Source organism: Seriola dumerili, unplaced genomic scaffold (genome assembly GCF_002260705.1).
Source record: "Seriola dumerili isolate Sdu_G_001 unplaced genomic scaffold, Sdu_1.0 BDQW01000226.1, whole genome shotgun sequence".
NCBI lineage: Eukaryota > Metazoa > Chordata > Actinopteri > Carangiformes > Carangidae > Seriola > Seriola dumerili.
In genome coordinates, this window is record NW_019174481.1 from 6,643,368 (window position 1) to 6,667,092 (window position 23,725).

Genomic DNA, 23,725 nt, shown 5'->3' on the forward strand with positions numbered 1-23,725 from the left:
CTTCTGTGGGCTGTCCTGTCTGTCCCAGATGGAGAACTTTGATCTAACAGAAGCAATGACCTTACATCACCCGTAGTACAGCAGTGGATGGGTGTACTGTAAAAGGCTGGTTGCTGAGGAGGATGCTCAAAAAGACATTCATCACCTCTGGCGTGTCTGTGGTCCTCTGAGTTTCTGATTTAACTGAAGCAAGAAAAGTAATGGGAAGGCCAGTGCCTGTAGTTCCTCTGATCCTGTTTGCTGTGATGCTGATTGGCACAGGAGCCAAAAATGTAAGATGTTTCTTTTTTTACTATTATTGACAGAACATTTTAGATGAATCTGCTTTAATTTAGCCAAAAGCAAAGACTCCCATGTGGACTGGTATTAAATTTCATAAGCTGACTGTACTGACTGTCTTTTTTCAGTTATGCTTTTATTTCAAACTGTGCACACATTGGGCTGTTGCTGAGCTACAGTGATTGATTCAGAGAAAACTACATTGAACTGCATCACAACACAAATCCAATTCCAAAGAACTTTTACCATGGCAGAAATGTTTCCCTTTTGATCTTTTAAGGAATGTGCTAGTAACATTTTAACTTTTTTTTAAAGATAATTATCAAAACTCTTTAGTTTAGTAAGTTGACCTTTGTCTTGCTATAACTCACACTTCCAGATACTAAATCCACCGAGTCACCATTTAAGGGAGAGGAGCATCATCCTGTAACACTTGGTTTCTTGTGTATTTCCTGTTGTGTCTAACGTGAGCACCGTTCATTCTTCACTGCCTGAACTTTGATATACAACACTGAGGTCTGTTTGTAACTGAAGTGTCTATGCTTATCTGCAAACATCTTGAAGAAATTGGGTTTGTTTGGGGTCTGTTTGTACATTAGGTTCAGTGTGTACATTATTCTTCACTGGGCCATGTTGGTGGGCCTTTTTATGGGAGTTCATGGAAAAAGGAAAGGAAATGGAAGACGGAGAGCAAAACATGCATTAAGCAGTAAAGCAAAAATGTCTTAGTTATTAAGTATGTTGTTATGTAACAAGATGTTATGTAATGAGGTAGCAGAAGGATATTGCACATAAGTAAACGTGTGGCTTGATATCAGAGAAAAATATGAGAGACTGGCAAACTGACAAAGTTTAGGACTTCTACAGAGGTAAAGGATGAGAGGAAGGCAACCTCAAGTGTTACATAAAATATGAGAGGTCCAACTTGACTTGTTTATGAAATTCCCTCCCACCATAATGTGCATAATAAACACAGGCAGTAATAGTATTTGTCAAGTGTGAGCTCTTTGTTTTGTATAAAAATCCTCTCTCCACATCAGTTGATTCAATAGAAGAAACTAATAATAAAATAATGTAGAACCAGTTATCATTCCCAAATGTCACTAATGATGATTAAGTGTACATTTGGTGTACCAGCCCAGACACTGTTTAAGCCATGTGCACAGGAAAATTTAATTCAATAGAGCAAAAGGCATCTATTAAACAAGCCAGGTTTAAGGTATAAGAGAAATGGTATCAGACTCGGTGCTCCCCATTTTTGTTTGGCTGGGTCTTTATATGACTAAGGTGAATTACACATGTAATGCATCTGAAATAATGCTATACCGGTAATTGTTTATTATACTGGAGCTTAGAGCTGACCTTTAATTTTCCTACAGACAACCCACAGTACATCTTCTATTTCTTATCACTTTAACTACTTTTTTAGTGCCTGTGAAAGTTGCACTTGCTCATTCACATCAGTGGACTCCCTTTAGTAACTGTAGTGGTTCCCAAGCCGTGGGGTGGACATTTAACCATAAAGGAGGAGCGGGGAGTGCACATGACTGTGCGGATAAAAATGGTGAAGAGAGCCGAAGCTGAATGAAGCTGATTCAACAAGAGCGAAAATAAAAGTGCTTTTGTACTAAAAGATATGCAGATTCAGTTGGAATGACTCAAGCAGGTCATGTTCAACTTTATGAAAAAGTGATAAAAAAATTAATTGGTTTACAGTAGAATGGGAAAATATGTTTTGATTTCAAAAGTAGGGCATGACAGAAAACATAAAAAATTACTGCAATCTTAATTAAAATAACGTCAAATTAATTGGACAATGTTTTCCTTTTACACAATACTTATTGAACAATGTTACAATTTCTTTTTAGTGTGGAAAATCAAGGTGCCGCTTTGAAGGAGTGAAAGGCAGCAGGGTGAGTGGATCATTTATTGTCTTTGGTAAACATTCAAATTAATCAGTGCTGGGGTTTAATATGAATGACTTTTGCATTTTGCCATTTTAAAACAACTTCTTTTTACATAACTTTCTACAAAATGGTTTTATTTTTCAAGTCCTTTGTTGCCATGTGCTGCAGATGAAACACCACAATATTAGTGTAGCATGAAAGTGTAGGCTCAATGTTTTTTGTAATAAAAATGAAATGTATAAACTCTCACGTTTGATGTGACTATATTATCCTGCACTAGTACCTGTCATGAACATTTTTTTCTTCAGCTGTCAGAAACTCTCCTCTAACTGTATACATCAACCTAAATGTATCACTTCATCAATGGTGGCTCAGCTCTATGCAAATGTCCCAGTAAGTCATGACAGTGTGAAAGAACAAACTTGAAACTGAAGCAGCTAAATGGAATTCAGCCATCATTAATTTCCTTATTTACACCAGAGTTTTACCTGCTGTGCTTCTTAAAATGTATTTTGTTAATGTTTTTATCACCACCTCACAAATAATATTATTCTTTTAACATTTCTAACTGATTTTAAAAGTATTTCCAAACAGACCTCACATCAGAAATAAAATGTCATTGTTACACATAAATGTTGCATTAAAAACAGCAAAATACACAGCAGTTTCCATGATCAAAATGCCAAGGTGTTTCAGGTGCAGTTCTCCACTGGTACACTAGTCAGAAATAGATATTAGCTGAAAAAGCATGAGTAGCTTCAAGTTTGTTTCAACATCCTCCATAATTATTTTAATGATACCAGATGTTTCATTTCAAATTAATTTGCCGTGAGAGTGTGATACAATTCAGATTCAGCAATTCATTAGACCAAGAAAGGTGTTTCTGCATAGATGTATAAACAACATAAACGTCACAGCGACAACAGCTCACAAACGAAGACAAAACGCTATGTTGCAAGGCAACGCCATTGTTGATGTTGTACAGTGTTGCACACACCTGTCTGAACGTCAGTCTGCGTCTGTAAACCCAGCTTCTCTGTTGGTTCTCAGTCACAGTTGAAGGATCCACCATCATAATTTTAGCATTTAGCATTTAGCATTTAGCCAGACCCAGCATGCACTTGTTTGGGTCACGCAACATGACAGGTGTGTTTGATTGACGACTTTTGCCGTGGTCGCCAGGCGGTGCTGCTGCAGCTGCTGACTTTTAATTTGTTGCGTTCTCTCACAGTTAATCATAACGTCATCATCAGTAGTTAGTAACGACTCAGTAACGACTTTAAATGAAGCAAAGTAAAATACATGAGTTAAGACATACCTAAATAGCCTATGAATAACGTTACCGAGTTTTTGAAAATACTCCAAAAAGTAAGCTTACAAGTACACAAAACGATTTCGTTACTGTAACAATACTAAATGTAATTCGTTACTTCAACCCCAGCTGGTATGTTATTTATTAAGCACCAGTCTCATAGCAGTATTTGGATGTGCAGCTGTATTTTGATAAACATCCAGGAAACTCTAAATTCTTCATAAGCTCTTTACTTTACTACTCTTTACTAATTTCTCCATTTTCTCACACACACACACACACACACACACACACACACACACACACACACACACACCACACACAACCATGCAAACACACAACCAACACACACACACAACACACACAACACACACACACACACACACAGGGAGACAGAGGTTTTCCAGGAGATCCAGGTCCTCCAGGAGCAGAGGGCCGTCCTGGATCAAATGGTCATGCTGGGCCTAAGGGACCAAAGGTAGAATTTCAGCTTGGCTTTTGTGGCTCCTTCAATCTTATATCCGGAATATCTCCACATCCCATAGTGTCCTCAGAGGGCAACATCGACTCAAGTTGTATATACAGATTGTGTACCTAGTTTTGCTTACTGCATCACACTAAATCACTAAGATTTATCATAGGTTGCTCTCTTTGACAGGGCAGCACTGGGCTTGATGGACATGTGGGACCAAAAGGCGATTTGGTAATATAACTGTGCTATAGATTTGGGTGTATGTGTACAGATAGACAACATGCAAACTTTGTGGTAGAGCAGGTATCCATTCTGTTGTATCTGTCTGCCTTTAAGAAAGTATTCTAGTTTTGTTACGGTCATTACAGGGACCTGACGGCAAAGAAGGATTTGATGGGTCTCATGGTTTACCGGTGAGGTGTCTTATTCTCTTACACATCTGTGTTACTCTGTTCCTCAGCTGATTTATGTATTGTGTAAGTGCATGCTCTTGCATATTTTGATAGATGACAGTTACTTCCTTCTGATGTTATTTTCTTACAGGGTATCCCAGGTTTACAAGGACCTCCAGGCCCTCCAGGGGCACCAGGATGCAATGGAACAGATGTAAGAAATGATATTAACAGTGGTATCTGTAATATTTTCAGTTCATTTGTGACTTGGTAAATTGAGCTTTACCATAAATCAAATAAAATAGAGAGTCAGAGCTTTTCAGTGACACTGTTTCCACTCTCAGATAAATTCATTTATGCTTGAATGTGTCTGTGATAGCCTACTCGAATGTTTGCATTTTGAACACATTACCTTCTTTTAGGGAGACGATGGACACCCTGGAATTTGTGGACCCAGTGGTATTGCTGGAAATCCAGTAAGAAACGAAAAATCAAAACTATATATCATGATGTTGTACTCAGATGTACCCAGATAGAATATGATTACTCATCAAACTGTACAAAATTTGCCTCAGCTTTGTCTTTACTTTACAGGGTCCACCAGGTCTGCCTGGACTTAAGGTAATAAAATGTATAATGTGCCACCAGGGCTGGTTATTAAGTAATTTTTGTATCTGGGAAAGGTGAGACTGCAGAGTTGCAGCAAAAACTGCCTTTTTAGAAGTTTATTAGCAGGAATAAATAACATGACACAGCAGTAGCAGGTGCCCTCTCAGGCTCCCAAAGCTCATTTTGTACCTAATCCATTTGAGAGAAACCATTTGTTTTATGATTTTCTTTGTTTTAATCCCTCTGTCAAGTCCGTCCTTACATTTCTATCTGCCACAAATGTGTGCTCATTCTCTAAGCTAATTCTCAGTACATGTTTATTTGCATTCACAAGATTACTAGCATTATTTGTCATAGAGTACACGTTATAGACCTCCTAACAGTATCAGAAAGTAGGTTTTTGTGAGCCTCATTTCTGTAATCATGATGATTCTCAGGTGTGGAGCTATAGACTCTATAGAGCCAGTCATCTGTATGTATCTGTGAACAGATCATTTGCATGTACCTACTCTATGTGTAGTTTTCATGTCATGTGGTGGTGGCAAAAACATGTCTTAGCTAAGGTTGTCTGCAGTCTTCCAACTTTTCAGCTTTGAAAAATAATTCCCAACTAAGATTATCTGCCCAGCTGGGACAGACTGGAAGCTGTGATCGATACAGATGTATGCGACTACTTGCAAGCCACGGCGCCAAAGCTGTTGCCATCTATTATGCTGTAGTTCATCTAGTATTGGCGACACTGCTGTGTTCCAGCGGGGCAAATGGACAGATTGCTTTGACCTGGCTACCACCCTTGGCCCTTGAAAAATACACAAGAAAAAACAATAGACATGAAACGTCTTCCAAACCTGCACCCACTATATAATCCCTCCCTAATCCTCACTCCTTTTCACTGTGTGGACATATGGGTACAGCTGCTACCATGCTGGATTGTGCAGGTTGTCTTACTTGGATGCCATATTTCTAAAGGCAAGTGCACAGGTACATGCTATCCACTTGGTTGTCAGACACAATTAGAATTCATTATAAACTGCAGCAAAGCTCTGTGAATCGACATCACAAACTATTGTGAGTAAAAAAAATAAATACTAAGAGTGAGCGAGACAGCGAGCAGACATCTCCCTGACAGTAGTTACGCACAGCCTCCACAATTAGGCGAACATTTGCAATGTAGACTCCAAATGAGAATCAGGATTCAGATGTACACGGGCGATATCCTTGAGTCTCTCCTCATGCCCATTCTTAACATTTTGACAAAACTTGTGAGTGAGAGAGATTGCTGTGTGAGTCCACTTGTAGCCACTTCATGCCGTTTTCATATGTCTGTGTCACGGTCGTAGATGCTTTTAACTAGCCCTGCCCATTTAAGCTTGTTGAAACCCTTTAAAAAGGTAGAGCCTATGTGAAATAGGTTGACATTTGTAACCCTTATTCTACGAACACAGCTAAAAGCCTCTAAATATTGATTCCGCTCTTCCAGTAGTTGCTGAAAACATAGTGAATGAGAACTAGGGTTTATGTGGTCGATTCATTGCAGCAAACCCCTAAGCCACTGAACGTGGTCATTGTAATTCTGAGCACATGCATGTCAAGTGCACAGATACATAAAGATGAGTGATGAAGCCTACAGAGCCCAATCGAGAACTAGATTTCCAAAGGTAACTGTTTAGTGTTGCTCCACGCAGTATTAGCGCATACCTGTGATTATCAGGTATTTCAACACTAAATTTAATTCAATTCAACTCAAATCTTAAATAAACTTACTTCCTCCATTTCACAGGGTGAATCTTGGGTGTTAATAGATTTAATACCAGGGCCACCTGGACCACCTGGGAGGAATGGAGACATGGTAACTATTTAGATTGCAATATAATAAAAAGAGTTTTTGTTTGTACAATATTCTTCATGATAGTCAAAGGCACTTTCCATGAATTTCCTTGCTGTTTCAGGGAGACCCAGGTTTCAGTGGAGAGCCTGGACCATTAGGCGAAGTTGGACCAAGGGGCTCTCCTGTGAGTGAAGTTGTTTTACTACTTTGCACAGAGTACATTTGGCATTATAGAAAATGATTATGCAATGCTTGATATAATTGCCTGCCTTATTTGTGAACAGGGATTTCCTGGCCTTCCGGGGGCTCCAGGATCTAAGGTAGTGCTGAATATTTCTTTGGATGTATGTACAGTATTTGACAGCTTATACTTGATACCTCATTCCTGATGACGAGTGTGAGTATTTACTGGTGGTCTAAGTGGCACGGAGGAAACGCATTAGAAAACCACAGCTGCAGAGTTTCTGTTGTGGAATGGTTATCTTTTTTATCATAACTGGCAGTTTTTACACTACCTGGGAAAGTGTTAACATTTTCTGGCTGTTGCTGTGTAGTGATTTCTACTAGATAGTCACTGCAATTGTTGCTATGACTATAGTATTTTAGAATGCAGTGTGAACATCTATGCGTTGTGGTCTCCCAGATGTCTGTGAAAATCCTCTCAGACAATTGTAAATGTTGATAACATGTTTAGTATGAGAGAAAGGTCAGGTCATTCTGTTCCCATTGGTTGGAGTTAAAGCAACAAGGGGGGGAAATGTGGGAACAGACCTTGACAAAACTGTGAGAGCAGCAAGAAACAAAGCGAAATAAAAGTTTTTTTTCAAAGGGGAAAGATTGGAAGACCTGGTAATTTATACAAACAAAGTTACCACTGCTTTCCCACATCCCCACATGCTACAGGGTCAAGAAGGCCTCAACGGTTCACCAGGACATCGTGGACTAAAGGTAATTTCTCTTTTTTTTTCTGTTGCATTTCTGTTAAATGATCATAACATTATCTGTGTGCATAATGTCTTATATCTAATTGAGGATGACCTCAATTTGTTTGATGCAGGGGAGATCAGGACCACCAGGGCCACCAGGGCCACCGGGTCGGACCAGGGAGTTTTCCACTGAAAGCCTTGTGTTAAAGAGGCAGCAATACATAGAGGTCAGATCATAGTAACAATTAGTGTTCTACAGAGCGCTGTTTCCTGTATGTATGAGGACAATTGTAACGCAGTATAATCAATATTTCTGCACCGAAGCAATCAAGGTTACGGTTTAAGCTATATATTATTTCATCATCAACATCCATCCATCCATCAGCACGCTTCAATATTGTAAAATGCATTAACTATTGTATTTATTGTGGTTTATCAGCTTGTCATAGTTTTTTGGCGGTTGCTTCGTCCCTAAATGACAGTGGAAATAAAGTCCATTTGAAGCATAGCTATTGCACCTGAGGCAACTCATTTCACACCACGCTTGTAGTCTCACACTTAAAAATTAAACATAAGCCCTGTGGTGTCACACTTCGCTTGCTGGAACACTTTCCAGATTTTTGCAGTGGGTGATTGAACAGCAGGCTCTGACACAATGTCAAGGTTCAAAACAAAGGCTGGACTTTCTCTTAGAAAATTGAAAAAGTAAAAGGAGGAAAAAGAAAAGAACAGTTAAGAGGGAAATTTTCAAAACCTATCATGACCATTAGAGGTCATTATAATTTGATTTTTCTTGGGTAGAACTGGAAATTGCGCCCTGATGGTGGCACGAAAGGAAACACAGTCACAGTCACCAAAAAAAAAAAAGGGATTCATCTTCTGAGGATTATGAATGTCTGCAGCAGATTTTATAGCAGTGTGGCCAGCAGTTAGTGTTGTCATTGCAACTAACTGAGCCATACTATAACATGAGGTCTGTTTTTTTATTCAGGATCTAAAAGGAGACAAAGGAGATGTCGGAGAAAAAGGCTGCCAGGGCGAACCAGTAAGTTTCTCTTAAAAATTCACACCAGTGACCTGGCGTTATACTTTACACATTTCAAAATTAATGCCTTTTTTGGCTTTTAAAATCTCCAAAGCTGCCACTCCTGATACTTTTTCTGCCTAGTTAGTGTTGTGTATCTCTCTCTCTGACTCCTGTGCTTATTTCAATCTGTTCGCAGGGAGATATTGGTTATGGCCTTAACACCAAAGGATCAAAGGGAGGCAAAGGACCTCAGGGGCCAGAAGTAAGATACTACTTCCCATCTCTTCCATTAATCCTCACCTTTGAGTCTCCTCATCTGACTGTGCATACATATGAAATGTAGCGGTGTCCCAAAACAGAAAATATCCTGTGTTCTTTGACTGTTGCCCCATATCTTTTCACTGTCCAAACATTTTTTTTTACCACTTCACTTTGCATTGAAAGGCTGCAGTTAACACCCTGGGAATAGCTCAAGACAGAGGATGACCAGCAGAGGGCAGTGATGCAACATTTAACTCAATGTTATTTAGCATTTAACAGGACAAGGAAAGGAAAGAAAACAAAAAAGACCCATATCATTGATCTATATACATAATTCCACAAAACTTCTGTTGCTAGAAAATATCTGCCAAAGCGAAGTGCAGAGTTTTACCACTACAACTTTTTGTTATTATTTTAAGGGCTTGTGATATAAACCTGACAGAGGCACGTCTTTTTGAAAGGCACATGTGTGGGCCTCCCCTCTTTCCCTACAGATGATTGCAAACTGATCTTTTTAAGAAAGATAAATGACTGAAAAAGGTATGCCTGAAGCCCTTGGTAACTATTTTCTGTTTAGACAGCAATACCTGTTGAATCCTCACTGTTGTTCCTAATTGTCCTTTCAGGGAAAGCCAGGGAAGGATGGTGATCCTGGACAATATGGACAGAAGGTACTGTTCTAATGTGCTTTGTGTGTGTATGTGTTTTGGAGAGTAATTATGTTATTGTGTGTAGGTGTGTGTGTGTGGATGTGTGCTTAATAATTGTGTGGCTTTTGAATACAATATAGTTTTCTTTAGGGAAGCCCTGGCCACAGCGGTGATCCAGGATATCCAGGGACACCAGGAGACACGGTTAGTGAACTGTTTGTGTCAAAAACATTATGCAATCCTGCAGTGGGTTGATATACTTTGTTTTATGCTAACTCCAGGGTGAAAAAGGAAGCAGGGGTCCACCTGGTCCACCTGGAAATGTGAGTTTACTTCTTACTCTTGATTTTTTATTTAATTTTTTTTTAAAGTATTTTCAATGTTATACAAGCTAATGGAGAATTCTGGTATGTCAAACTAGTATTAGTCTTTGTAATTTATTTTGAAATGTGAAGTATAAGTGGCTACAGCTATCCCCATCCCTGCATGATTTCACTGCATGACCCCTATGGTTTTGTTTCTAGATATTTGGGCCTGAGCCACTCAAAGGATACCGCGGAGATCCTGGTTCCAGTGGCCCACCTGGTCCACCTGGGCGTCGAGGTAGATCAATAGCAATAATAATCAATCAAGATCAATAGATCAGTGACTGACAAATTGTGAGATAACAGACACATAGATCAGTACAAAGGCTAAATTTAGCCTCTGCCATGATTCTATTGTTGTAGTAGTGGTGGTTATAACTCTATAAAGTAATCAGACTTGCAAATATAGTAATAATAAGTCACTATTCTCCTCTCAGGTATTGTGGGGTTTCCTGGACCAGATGGACCTCCAGGTGTGCAGAAAAGAGGCTATCTCTCTATTTACAGCTAATAAAGAAGTATGACATTTGTTTTGTCGAAATATATAAATATATAGGTCACAGTCTCTCACTTTCCATTACACAGGCCAAGTGTCTGGGAATGATGTGCCAGGCCCACGAGGTTCCCCTGGCTTTCCGGGTCCCAAAGGGGAGCCTGGGGAACCTGGGGCTATTTATACTGGACTCCCAGGTCTAGATGGGGATCCTGGTGATACAGGACCTCAAGGGGATACAGGCCCACCTGGACCTCCAGAAGACAGAAGTATGTGTAAGCGTCTCCTTTCTAACAAATTGTTTCATCTAAACACTACAATTATGACTACCTTGGCTACTAATACAGTAATGTACATGAACACGACTACTGGTAATACTGGTAGTTATTTCAAGTATCTTGATTAACTCAACAACCTTCTTGTTCCTCTCAGTTATGTAAACCTTTCCTTTTTGATTATTTTTTATTCTATAGGCTTCTACTATGTTATGATAAGCTAATATGACAGGGCCAGTTACCAGATGACAATGTCTACATGGAATTTTTAACCTGATATAAATAACTACAGGCTAAAAGGGCTTGTAACCAGTGTAAGGGGCATCAATGCTACATCTTACTACAGTCAACAGAGAGAATTTATATCATTAAATATCTTCTCAGAGCTCTCTTGCTTTCTTCTCTTTTCTGTTATCTAGTGATAAAATGTGAGTTCCTTTACAATAATGCAAACTAAATAATTACATTATAATAATAATAATCGAATATTGTTACAATAATATTTACTGAGTGCATTTTTGACATGCACGAAAATGTTTTTTGAAAATAAAATAAAGGATTGTCTCTTGTGTGTAGAGAAATGCAGTGGCTTAGCCATTCATTTCAACGATTTTATAAAATACTGAAATTTGCATACTTGTGTTCAGTCAGTCAAGATAAGCCTATTAAGACACATAACACCTCTCCTCCCACTTTATCATAGAGTTCAGCGACCTGTGGCGTTGCAGGATGAATTGTTCTGCCTGTGATCATACAAATACTCTTATATAACAGATATTCGATTTTACAAGTTTTTTTTTTTTTTTTTTTAACAAATGAGCTAACATGACTACATGGTAAAAGAAAGCAAAAAAGGTGGTGGTGATACGCAAGCACTGAAGCTGTTTATAGTTATGGTGTATAGTAGACACATTTTTGACTTGATCATTACGAGTTCTCAATAACCATCAAATGCACAAATGAAAAGAAAAACATTTTTGATATAAATGTGGTAATATTGGGAAAGAGTAATAGTAACCTGATGGGCTTTGTTGTTTGTGTTGCTTGTAGCTAACAGGATTACAAAAGGTCTCCCAGGAATGAAGGGAATGAAGGGTACACCTGGAGATAGGGGATATAATGGGACATTTGGAAAGAAAGGTGGGAAACTAACTTTTATTCATAAATTAATGAAATGAATAGTTACTATTCCATTTGTTTCACAGTGGTTTGTCATCACCTCTTACATGCTAACTCACAATCATCAATAAGATACATGACAGTTTATAGAGCCCTTCAATATATTATCACTTTTTAGTGCAAGTTTTTAGTACAAAAATAAAAGGTTATGATGAGGAAAATATAATACTGTGTAATAAAAATGGGACTCACTAATATTTCCACTCTCATGCTCTGTACAGGAGAGAAGGGGGAACCTTGTTATGACTGCATTGAAGCAGGACCCCCAGGAATACAGGGTCCCCGTGGTCCACCTGGCATCCCTGGTAAAGCCATTCATTAGATTCATTGGACACACACATGTTTCTACCGACTATTTCAAGCAACAGTCATAGTATGCATTTTTAAATTTTACTGGTAATAATGGAAAGTAAAAGAAGCTTAAAGCTAAAGTAGACTTACTGTACATGTTTCTGTTGCTCAGGCAAGAATCAAGGACCAGGTGCCAAAGGTGATCCAGGCATCCTAGGACCTACAGGTTTAACTGGAAGACCAGTAAGAAAAAATGTCTTAAAAAAGTACTTTGTTGTTGTTTTTTTGTTTTTTTCTTTACAAACACTTGTAAACAATTGTTATTCTCTGAAGGGTCCTGTTGGTGTAAGAGGATATCCAGGCCCTCCAGGACAAAAGGGAGACTCATATGCCTACAGCACTCCAGGGATAAAGGGAGTGACAGGAGACCCAGGGCAGCTTGGCTGGCCTGGTCCAGATGGCCGCCCTGGGTCTCCTGGGTTACCAGGTCGTAAAGGCAATCAAGGCCCTCCAGGGGATTTGGTGAGAAGGTTTTGACTGACTTCATTACAGTAACAATCAAGCCTTTGCTATTTGCGGCACATTGTGATGCTTCAAAGTTCTTCACAGTTCTCCGTCCCCTCTCTAGGATCCATACCCTGGTATGACGGGAGACCGTGGTTTTCCAGGCCCACAAGGGCCTTTAGGGAGACCAGGACCAGTTGGCTTCCCTGGGCAAGTGGGATATGGGCCCGCTGGACTTCCAGGAAGTAAGGGAGATGTTGGGGTACCTGGCCTGCCAGGGGAGCCTGGAATTCCAGGTACAGAAACACACTGAGAAACAAAACAGTTTGATTGACATTTAAACATAAACACACAAGTTGGCGGAGAAAAAGACTGACAGCCGCTGTGTATCATTTCTTCCCTCCTTCCTTCATTGGTAGGCCAGAAAGGGGAACCAAGCCATATCCACACCACTGGACCTCCTGGACCACCTGGATTTAAAGGCTTGCCTGGTTTACCTGGAAGCCCCGGTAAGTACGGTTAATATGATGGATGGATGGATGGATGGATGGATGGATGGATGCTCTGTATATGATCATACAATAGATAATTAAGGAATCTCTCATACTTAACAACAAACATCCAGGTTATCAAGGAGCATCAGGTGCCCCTGGAATACCAGGTTTTCCAGGACAGAAAGGAGAAAGAGGTTATGTGCCACTTGCTGGAAAGCAGGGGATCCAAGGACAGAAAGGTAATCCATGTCGTGTTAAGGTCAAGCAAAAAAAAAGATACATTTATACTCTGTAGATAGGTGTTTTATCAGTTTAAGTTACTTTAGTAGATGACACCTGTGTGTGTGTGTGTGTGGGTGTGTGTGTGTGTGTGTGTGTGTGTGTGTGTGTTTGTGTGTGTGTGTGTGTTTATGTGTTGTTCAGGTGAAAAAGGGCAGCCAGGTCTCAAGGGTTTTCCAGGTAGGGGCTTGCCTGGTCAGCCAGGTTCACCAGGCCCTCCTGGTCCTCCAGGACTGAAGGTCAGGGACACAAACAAAATTTGCCAAGTAGCAGTAGACAGCTACATATAGTATACATTGCCATACTGCAGGTACACGGAAATGTGTTTATGTGAATATGAAAATAATGCACTGTATATTTTTGATTTTCAGGGAGATGGTGGCCACGGAATCCCTGGCCCCCCAGGCCTCCCAGGGCTTCCAGGAGAAGAAGGACGTCAGGGCCCTATAGGAGATCCTGGGACCCCTGGTCTACCTGGGAAACCAGGGCTAATTGGCAACCCTGGTTATCCAGGAGAAAAAGGTACTCATATGCCAAATAGATAAATATAACTAAACTGTAGCTCACAGAAAGACAGAAAGACATTATTAGATAATAAATGGGAAGGTTCTTCCAAAAAGACCAGTTCATTCTTACATACATATTCAAACAAACATGTGTTCATCTATTTACTGCATTATTCTATACTACATTCAGGAAATAAAGGTTCTATAGGGCCCCCAGGAGTACCTGGTAGCAAGGATTCATGTAAAGGATTACCTGGACCAGTGGGACCACCAGGACCAGATGGTTATCCAGGACTTCCAGGTCAGTGTATATTGAAGTCATGTGATGTACTTTACTGACAACATCAGAAGGACAATGAAAGTTAAAAGATAAAAGTAGATTAAATGTCAACTCTTTTGTCATATAATTAATAAATGCTTCTTCACTATTCTCTTCACCTCCATATTTTCCTCTGCTCCCACACTTATCTCTCTGTCTTCCCTCTCCCAGGACCTAATGGCTTATCTGGTGCGAAGGGGAATGTAGGTTTGCCAGGGTCTGGTCATCCTGGCCCCCGTGGTGAGCCTGGCTCCCCTGGGACATCAGGCCCTGGTTCGCATGGGTTTCCTGGACTAAAAGGGATCAAGGGACAAAACGGCCTGCCTGGTCAACCAGGTATGGTGATATTTCTCTGACAGGACACTGCAATCATTGATGATACTAAATTCTTCAGTACATGATATATGTGAAGTCACTTTTTCAACTTTTTCAACAACTTTGTATACTATTTGGTATCCACTGTCTTAACCATGTATTGTCTAAGAAAACATTATGTCTAATCAAAGTGCATGTCAAAAATGCTTTTGCAAAAATGATGCAGTGCCAATGTAAGAATGTGCAGAGACTGTAATTAGAGAACACATTTATGGAATTGTATTTAGAGCTTTTCTTTAAATGTTCCACTTGGATTTCTTCAGGATTGAGAGGAAACCCTGGACCAGAAGGATTACCAGGATATGGACTAGAGGGATTGCCTGGAATTGTGGGACCACCAGGCCAAATAGGTAACCCTCAAATACAAACACACACACCTTCACAGACAAGTAAATTGCTGTGTATCTATTAAACAGAAAAAGTCTTACAAAGTCTCTCTGCTTCTCTCCATTGTTGGTGATTCATTTTATATGTGGTTCACAGTTATGATGGACTTAATGCCCCCACGACTGTTCCCCACACAGGTTGCCCTGGCCCACGAGGAGCCAGAGGTTCCCAGGGTCCACAAGGCATAAAAGGAGAAAAAGGTTTCAGAGGTCCTCCAGGCACTACATCAACAATACCAATAGATATTATTGGGCCCCCAGGAGACAATGGCAATTTGGGTGAGGTTTACAATAACCTATTCGAATAAGAATATCATTCCACAACCATAAGTTGTAAGATGGAGTTGTTTCACAAAATATAAGTTCTTTTTGTAAAAAAAAATGTTTCATTGTTAGAGTTGAAATAAACTTTAGATCTTGGTAGTACAGGACATTTTTGCCAGAGTGCAGATCGAGTCAGAAATGCAATCTCTGCAATTTGTTAATGAAATGGTGATACTTTACAAGGTGACCCTGGTCTGTCCGGTGTCCCTGGAGATACTGGAAGTACTGGACCAAAAGGGCTGAGAGGGATACACGGAGCACCAGGGAGTCCTGGACTCAAAGGTTTGAAATTAGTTTCACATTTGTAACATTTTTGTTTCACCAAATTAATCTGGTTATATTAACAGTTTTCAAACCTGTCTTTGTGCTGTGTGCTTACCTGTGCCCAGGTCCTCCAGGGGATCCAGGTATTGATGGATCAGTGTTTTCAGAAGGAAGGCGAGGACCTGCTGGGACCTTAGGAGACCCAGGAGTGAGAGGTCCTCAAGGTAAGACCTAAACTAGCTCAAGGCCATAGACATTACTTCAATACATATTCACACCTCCAACCTCACAAGTTAAAGTACAGTAATAAGACTACATAGCTCAACCGATTCACTAAAGTATCACAATATGATTTTAATATATGATATCTCAGTATAAAATACTATTATTATTATTATTATTATTATTATTATTATTGTTGTTGTTGTTGTTGTTGTTGTTAGTTGTAGTAGTAGTAGTAGTAGTAGTAGTAGCATTATTAGTATTATTCAATAATTTAACTGTACCCTAGCTTCCCAGAAATACACAAACAAGAGATGTGCAGTTGTAGATACAAATGTCTCTTCTCTTTATTTTACCTAAAATTGTTTGGTTTAACCCTCACAGGCTTAAAAGGAATAAGAGGAGATCAAGGAATCACTGGAGGGCCAGGTCAAGAGGGTGCACCAGGTCCAACTGGTAACAAAGGAGTTAAAGGAGAACCAAACTACTTTGGATATGGAATCCCTGGGCCAGTAGGACAAAAGGTAGTGATGACTGGTCCAACAGAGTCAGGACTCAGGAGAATATATGTGTTTATTATAAATAATGATGATTTCTCTCTCCTTTTCTCTTTATTCTTCTTCCTGTCTTCAGGGTGAACCAGGATCAACCAATACTTACACGATGAAGGGTCAAAAAGGAGAACCTGGTTTTCATGGACCACCAGGTCCACCAGGAGACTATGGAGCCAGAGGAAACCCAGGACCTGTTGGCAGAAGTGGTTACTACCATTGATCATGAAAATTAGACAGTCAATGATCAGTTGTATTTTTTTACTCATACTTTATTTACCTTTCCACCACACTCTTGTCCCCAACCTGCTGTTCCAGGTGTACCAGGCCTCCAAGGGCCTAAAGGTTCAGATGGACCTCCAGGAGACAAAGGACTCCCGGGACCTAATGGACCACCAGGCAAAGTCCTTTGAAATAATATTTTTCTACTTTATAATGATACCATAAAAATGTAATTTAATTGTTCAAGTATGATACTTTTCACTGTTATATTTGATGTGGAATTTATTTTATGTTTAACCACAGCCATACCTTTTTCATATCCGTTTGTCTCAGGTGTCCCAGGTCCGCCGGGTGTCGGTGGTTATCCAGGTCCTAAAGGCAACCAGGGTCAAGATGGGATCCCTGGACTACCAGGGCAGAAAGGGGACACAAGTAAGAGACTTCATTAAAAGACCTGTATGGCTCTATGAGTACATCCTGCTTATTACAAACCTATAAGCATTGTTACTTTGTATTGTCTTTCTGTTATTGAAAAGTAGCTAACAGCACCTTCAAAGGCATGACTATAGCCAGTGCTCACCTATCCTTCCATCTCTCCTCTGTAGTCATAATTGGAGGGACACCTGGAAGACGTGGTGACATAGGTCAACAAGGTGAGTCACAGGTAAATGACACTATACTTTTCAAAGCTTCTATGAGCATCCCACTTTTTTATTTTCACACTTGGCCCATTTGGAGAATTTTCTGGGTTTGCCTTGCTGTCTAAAGTTCTGTGTAGCTGGCGAAAGCTTCTCTCAAACTTGGGAGCAGTCCAAATAATCAGTCTTGGCAAACCTCAGAAAAATGGGATTCCCACTCTACCAGACCCCACTTATGCCTCACTTGCAGTCCTCATCAGATATTAAAGCAATAGACTCCACATGCTAAAGGTCAGATAATGGGATTGGTTCAATGAATGTTACCTCTTTAAGCATTATTAAAGCTTTAAAGCTACTCTAAAAGAGTTTAAAGCTGTTATGTACCTGTTGTGTTGGACTACAGGGCCCCTACTGTGACTACAGTGATTCTTATGAACGTCTGTATCAATCTTTTAAAATTTGAAGGTCAAATGCTACTCATTTATAACTCCTCTTCATCACTAGATGCACAATTTTACTGTGAGCAGATTAATAACAATCAAATTATGAAATGAAACTGATCAGAGATAATCCACTGTAAAACATTGTATTCTTTACTACTGATTTGTACTTTTGTTGACATCAGTGGACTGTTCTTTCTGTATTGTAGGCCCTCCAGGGGACCCTGGTCCCTCTGGCTTGCCAGTCACAGCAAGTCCTGGACCAATAGGAGACAGAGGATTGCTAGGTCTACCTGGGGTCAAAGGTCCAAGGGGTCTACCAGGAAGAGAAGGGGCATGTTCTTGGTTAAAAGGAGACCGTGGCCATCCTGGCAGTCCTGGTAACCCAGGTGAGGATGTCCTACTGGAGGAATTAAGGAACTCATGTACCTTTTTGTAAACATAAATGGATATGGCCTGAGAATGTGATATTCTGGTGTTTTTATCTGCATAATATGCAAACATCATTACTTTTAAAGGTGTTTTAAATCCAAAAAATACTTTGACCCTTATTTGCTTTGCTCAGTTCTCAGGTGTCAAATATGTACTTTAATTTTATGAAAATAACTCTCAGGGCGTCAAGTAGCTCAGTTGGTTGAGCATCTGCCCCATGTTCAGAGGCTACAAGTCCTCGCTGCAGTTGGCGACGGTTCGAGTCCCGCTTCGGGTCCCTTTGCTGCATGTCATTCCCCCTCTCTCGGCTTCCCCATTTCCTGTCTCTCTCTACTGCACTATCAATAAAGGCACAAAAAGCCCTAAAAAATAAATTAAAAGAAAAGAAAATAACTCTCAGCAATTATCACTTGCTCCTCACAACTGTGTATGTAGGATGTCCTGGCTCACCTGGCCCTCCAGGTCCCACTGTGCCTGGGTTTAAAGGAGACAGAGGGGACGAAGGTCTTATAGGAAGCCCAGGCAATAGAGGACTCCTGGGAGATCCAGGCCCTCGAGGACCACCTGTAAGTGATCCTGACATTTATTTATTTGAGGATTACTTGACACGTCTGATAAAAAACTTTTTACAAAGCAAAATGAAGATTCAAGTTTAGTGTTCTGGATTCATATTTGTTCTCAACAAGAGATGGGATTTTATTCTCAAAGTGTGTGATAAAATGTGGCTTTTCTCTCAGCAGGTTGTCTCAGATGAGATTACTTCAAGCGTCACATACAGTTACATCACATCTGATACTGATACCTTTAATGCTGAGTCTTCAAAATCTCACTGCACTACTAAAAGACGCATCTTTGACCTTTATTGTTTCATTTGCCTCCCCAGGGTGTAAGAGGCAAACCTGGAGGCCCTGGGCCAAGAGGTGATTGTGGTCCTCCTGGATTCCAAGGGCCCCCTGGTAATCTATCACTTCAGCTTTAGCGTATAGATTACGTGCTCTCTTTGAATTCCTCCCCAGACACAGGCATATCTGTCACCACAGAAGAGTAATAGTCCAAGATTGATTTATGTTCCTACAATGGAGATGAAATACAAATGGGACAGAGAACAAAGGGGACAAAGAAAAATAAGATTAATGAGGATTCATTTCACTTTTTTTCTGTCTTTCAGCATAAGATGGAATTTATAAAATAGGGTGTGAAGGCAAGATAATTTACTTGCAATCTATTTATGTCCTGTGTATTTTAGGTGAGAAGGGAGACCCTGGATACAACCCAGGCCCACCTGGTCTGCCTGGAGTCAAAGGTTTTCCTGGACCACCTGGTGCGGCAAAAGTCCTTCTTACTATTGTTCACAATAACCAGGAATAACAATGAGCCCAGATGATAGCTTCCAGATTCAAACCACTTCACCATCTTAATAGTCAATTAGTTATGATTATCAGCAGAGATGCAGTATTTCACCCATCAATGTTAGATAACTCATCTAGTACTAGTGAAGTTTACAGTTTCTAGACATTCCATAAAACCACAGATATTATACATTTTCTGATTGAATTTACTGATTATTCCTTCACTGTCCCTACAGGCCTCAAAGGTGAACCAGTATTTGCCAATGGCATATTTGAACCAGGCTTTCCTGGCTTACCAGGTCCCCCTGGCAATCGAGGAGCCCCAGGGAGCACTGGACCATCAGGACGACCAGGCCTTCCAGGTTCAAAATTTTATCTCAGTTCAATCTATGCACTGTGATTTCAAGATGTGCTTCTACTTTTTGGCTCCAGTTACTCATACTCTTCAAAGCCAAGGATACAGATTTTTTCAGGTTTTTTTTTCAATTTTGTCACCTTGCCATTAACAAATTGACATTGAGCAATGCCGTTGATTGTGGTGTCTGTTAGCTAAATTGATTAATTGTCTCTTGCTGCTCATATCATGAAAATGAGAAGCTGTAGAGTTGTGTGATGAACAATATTTGCAAATTCCAGTAATAGCCACTTTCACAAAGCTGGTCCTCTTTGCATTATGTGACACTGGATCTTTCTGTCCCAGGTAAGCCAGGTGTCAAAGGAGTGCGTGGTCCCAGTCCACATGGCCAGCCCGGATTTCCTGGCCACAAAGGAGACAAAGGAAACGCAGGAGTGCCAGGTATGTGCATGTGTTGAAAGATGTATTTGTGGGTGTAGATGTGCAGAATTTACCACATGATGTCACTTGCTACATTGTACATTTTGTTCTTCATTAATGATGTATTTACTGTACAGGTCCAGAAGGTAGACTTGGAGACGCAGGCCGAAAGGGTCCTCCAGGGTTGCCTGGAGGAGGCGGTCCACATTATGTTGACAGTTTCCTCATAGCTAGACACAGTCAAAGCATCCGTGTCCCTGACTGCCCTCCTGGCTCCAGCCTCATCTACTCTGGTTACTCGCTCCTTTTCATCAAAGGAAATGATAAAGCTCATGGTCAGGACCTTGGTAAGAGCATGGAAACTCAGAAATATTGTGTTGATTCTACGTCATAAAAAAACTTGTGTCTTTGCTTGAGTCATTTTATGACGTTCTAACACTTCAAACGTGTCTCTCAGGCACCATGGGAAGCTGTCTCGCTCGTTTCTCCACCATGCCCTTCCTGTTCTGTGACACAGAAACTACCTGTCGCTATGCTTCTCGTAATGACTACTCATACTGGTTGTCAACAGACACCCCTATGCCCAATAACATGGTTTCCATCACAGGGGAAAAGCTGGCCTCCTACATCAGCAGGTGGAGGAGTGCATACACACAAATACACAGACTCATATACTGTCTATTACTGTATGTTTCATAAGTAAATTGATTTTCAGTCACGGGAAACATTTAATTACTATTTGACATGACTTGGGACAATATTGATATGGGTGTCTGTATGCATGTGTGGTTTAGGTGTGCAGTGTGCGAAACCACCTCCAATGTCATAGCCTTCCACAGCCAGACAATTCTGATACCTCAATGTCCCAAAGGTTGGGAGTCCCTGTGGACTGGATACTCATTTGTTATGGTAAAAAAAAAAAAAAAAACAGCTTCTTTCCTCTGAATCTTCTCATATGCCATTTTTCTTTCCAAGTAATGTTCTTCCTTTGATCTTTCTCCATTCTAGCAAACAGGTGCTGGTGCAGAGGGCTCCTCGCAGCCTCTGGTTTCTCCTGGCTCATGTCTGGAAAGTTTCCGCCAAGTGCCCTTCATTGAATGTCACGGCAGGGGAACATGTAACTACTACCCTGATTCCTATAGCTACTGGCTGGCCTCCCTCGACGCCAACAACATGTTCAGGTAAACTGTTCACCTTCTCTGTTTAAGCAGTGGTGGATGTATGCGGGCACACCTTCATGCACAGTTTGAATTACTTTATTTTCAAGATGGGGTATGACATCATTTCCTACATAAACAGCAGCTAACCCCAAAACATTTCCTGATCAGTACCATTTCCGTTTGACCCTGTTAAGAATCAAATTCTGGAGGGAAAATTGCCACAGCTTGCCACAGCTCACTTTCCCAACAGAAACCATTTTAATTTTCATATTATCAAAGCTACAACTCCACTACATCATGATATTAGGATTTTTTTTCTGCATCTGTAACATTGTGTGCATATGTGTGTGTTTTCTTCTCACCTACAGTAAACCTGCTCCTCAGACAGTGAAGGGACCTTCTCTACAAAATGTAATCAGCCGTTGTCGGGTCTGTAGGAAACTATCGCAGCCTCGCTCAGATGACAAGCGTGGGGACAGTTTTTAACACTGATTATTTCATTTTTTTGCGTTATTTAAAATATGAAACTATGTGAATATTAAAATTAATGAAACATTTAGTCATCCATTATAGCATATGGTGGCTGTAGTGTGCCGCCAGAGTGTAATTATTCTTGAGCCTCAATAACAGTCAATATTAGTAGTTACAAAGGTACTAGTAGCAGTTATACATAGTCTTTTCTGGATTGTAAATGCTTTCACTTTTACTTAGAGTTTCACATTAAATACTTAACCCTACATCGTTTTTATCACAGTTTTCCTCTGATGTTATTGGTAATATTATAAAAAACTATGTGACATATCAAAAACAAGCCATTACAACCTTTTTTTTTAATTTACAAACCTAGACTGTGACCATGTGTATCTTAATTGACAAAATGCCATGTAACACCAAAAGGTCTTTTGGATTTTAAGAAAAAAAACAAACAAACACCAAATGTCCTCATTTGTGCATATGATAGTCAGACTACTGAGAAATAATTAACTTGTTTATACAGTGATGACACTGACATGTTTGCTGCTTTGTTCCACATGACCTGAGAAGACCAGTGCAGTCCAGTCAATGGATGACGTCAAAAGTATTAGCTCACAACGAATGACACACATGTTCCTATGACATCTGGAGAGGAAGCACTGTGACTTGCTCCTGCTTTGAAATTGTAACATTGTGTTTTCTCACGCAATTATAGAGTTATTTGTGCTGTCACTCTAGAAGCATTTTTTTTTTGAATTTCAGCATGTTAAATGATGCATGGAAAAGATTAAACTTTATGACTCATACTGCCTGCAACTTTTTCCAATCCATTTCTAAATGAACTGTCAGGAGGTGACACCACAATCAAACGGCTGCTGTCTCTGTAGCTTAGGGGACAGAAAAAAAATGCACATTAAGACCTTGAGAGAAGATTTTGTGGAATGTTTTCTTGCATCTCATCTCTCTCTTTTTTGGTTTGTCAATTGGGGGAAACAAATAAAATACAAATGAAGAGACATAATGTTTTTTTTAATATATTAATCTGGCCATTGATTCCAGATGTAACCCAGGATTTGAAAGAAGCCATTATCAAAAGCTTAAAGTAGCTGTTTGTATGTTTTACTATTGCTACATAACTGATGTTAGGATTATCAGCTGTTTACCTACCAGTCTAGAAGCAATTTTGCGAGTTTAGCATCAAACATCATTCCCTTACTTACCAAGAGCTGTCTCCAGCGGTGGAAAGCAACCCTTTTGTTTTTTTTCTATTTCTATTATTTTCTTCTACCGAAATTAGCATGCTGATCAGCTAGCTCCAGCCCAGTTAGCCCATCTCATCACTGTAGCGTCCAGTCTGCCATGAAGAAGTAGTGCTGCTCAGAAGTGTATTATAACCTCTTGTCCTGTAAATGCAAAAATGGTTAAAAAACTTACAAATGTAGCTCCTTAAAGAAATATGTAATTTTCCATCCTGAAAAAAAGAAAAAACGTATTCCTCTTGTGATTTCATCATGTAGTTTTTCCAGAACTATCTTTGGAGGAGTACACACTTAATGAACAGTCATTCAAGCTCGCCAATCCATATCTGCCACTGTGATCAATAGATGCACTCCATGTGCAGCTACATGCAAAAAGGCACAATAATTTCCACAAACAGCTGTGTTCAAAATACTGTTTCTTTACGGCACGCAGATATTCCAAGATATTGATTGCTCAGAGTCAGAAATAACAAACAGCCTCATATA

General features: G+C 40.0%; 1 protein-coding gene across 2 annotated transcripts; it reads left to right on the plus strand.

The window, feature by feature from the left end:
* The first annotated feature begins 39 nt into the window (after window positions 1–39).
* Window positions 40–22,786, plus strand: LOC111229096 (collagen alpha-1(IV) chain-like). Of its 2 annotated transcripts, none has more exons than XM_022755270.1 (52): window positions 40–272; window positions 2,148–2,192; window positions 3,887–3,976; window positions 4,157–4,201; window positions 4,339–4,383; window positions 4,514–4,576; window positions 4,785–4,838; window positions 4,957–4,983; window positions 6,752–6,820; window positions 6,921–6,983; window positions 7,084–7,119; window positions 7,703–7,747; window positions 7,857–7,952; window positions 8,717–8,770; window positions 8,949–9,014; window positions 9,640–9,684; window positions 9,814–9,867; window positions 9,945–9,986; window positions 10,188–10,266; window positions 10,466–10,501; window positions 10,614–10,796; window positions 11,847–11,936; window positions 12,197–12,280; window positions 12,439–12,509; window positions 12,600–12,788; window positions 12,895–13,066; window positions 13,190–13,279; window positions 13,396–13,503; window positions 13,688–13,782; window positions 13,915–14,065; window positions 14,240–14,350; window positions 14,540–14,704; window positions 15,007–15,093; window positions 15,268–15,408; window positions 15,637–15,735; window positions 15,843–15,941; window positions 16,324–16,463; window positions 16,573–16,696; window positions 16,809–16,889; window positions 17,046–17,144; window positions 17,318–17,365; window positions 18,000–18,179; window positions 18,658–18,788; window positions 19,106–19,178; window positions 19,469–19,543; window positions 19,808–19,933; window positions 20,272–20,367; window positions 20,484–20,693; window positions 20,804–20,981; window positions 21,141–21,255; window positions 21,355–21,527; window positions 21,875–22,786. In XM_022755270.1, the coding sequence occupies exons 1-52, from the start codon at window positions 201–203 to the stop codon at window positions 21,990–21,992; spliced, it is 5,028 nt and encodes a 1,675-aa protein (XP_022610991.1). In that variant the 5' UTR covers window positions 40–200; the 3' UTR covers window positions 21,993–22,786. The 2 variants fall into 2 exon arrangements, with proteins under 2 accessions (XP_022610991.1, XP_022610992.1); XM_022755271.1 differs by having other exon boundaries at window positions 10,614–10,790.
* Window positions 22,787–23,725: the final 939 nt, after the last annotated feature.

Excerpts from the sequence above, each read along its gene's own strand:
- LOC111229096 (XM_022755270.1), top strand. The coding sequence starts at position 201 with ATGGGAAGGCCAGTGCCTGTAGTTCCTCTGATCCTGTTTGCTGTGATG. Across the intron at positions 273-2,147 it reads TTGGCACAGGAGCCAAAAAT|TGTGGAAAATCAAGGTGCCG; the intron begins GTAAGATGTTTC and ends ATTTCTTTTTAG. Across the intron at positions 15,942-16,323 it reads AGGAGTGAGAGGTCCTCAAG|GCTTAAAAGGAATAAGAGGA; the intron begins GTAAGACCTAAA and ends TAACCCTCACAG.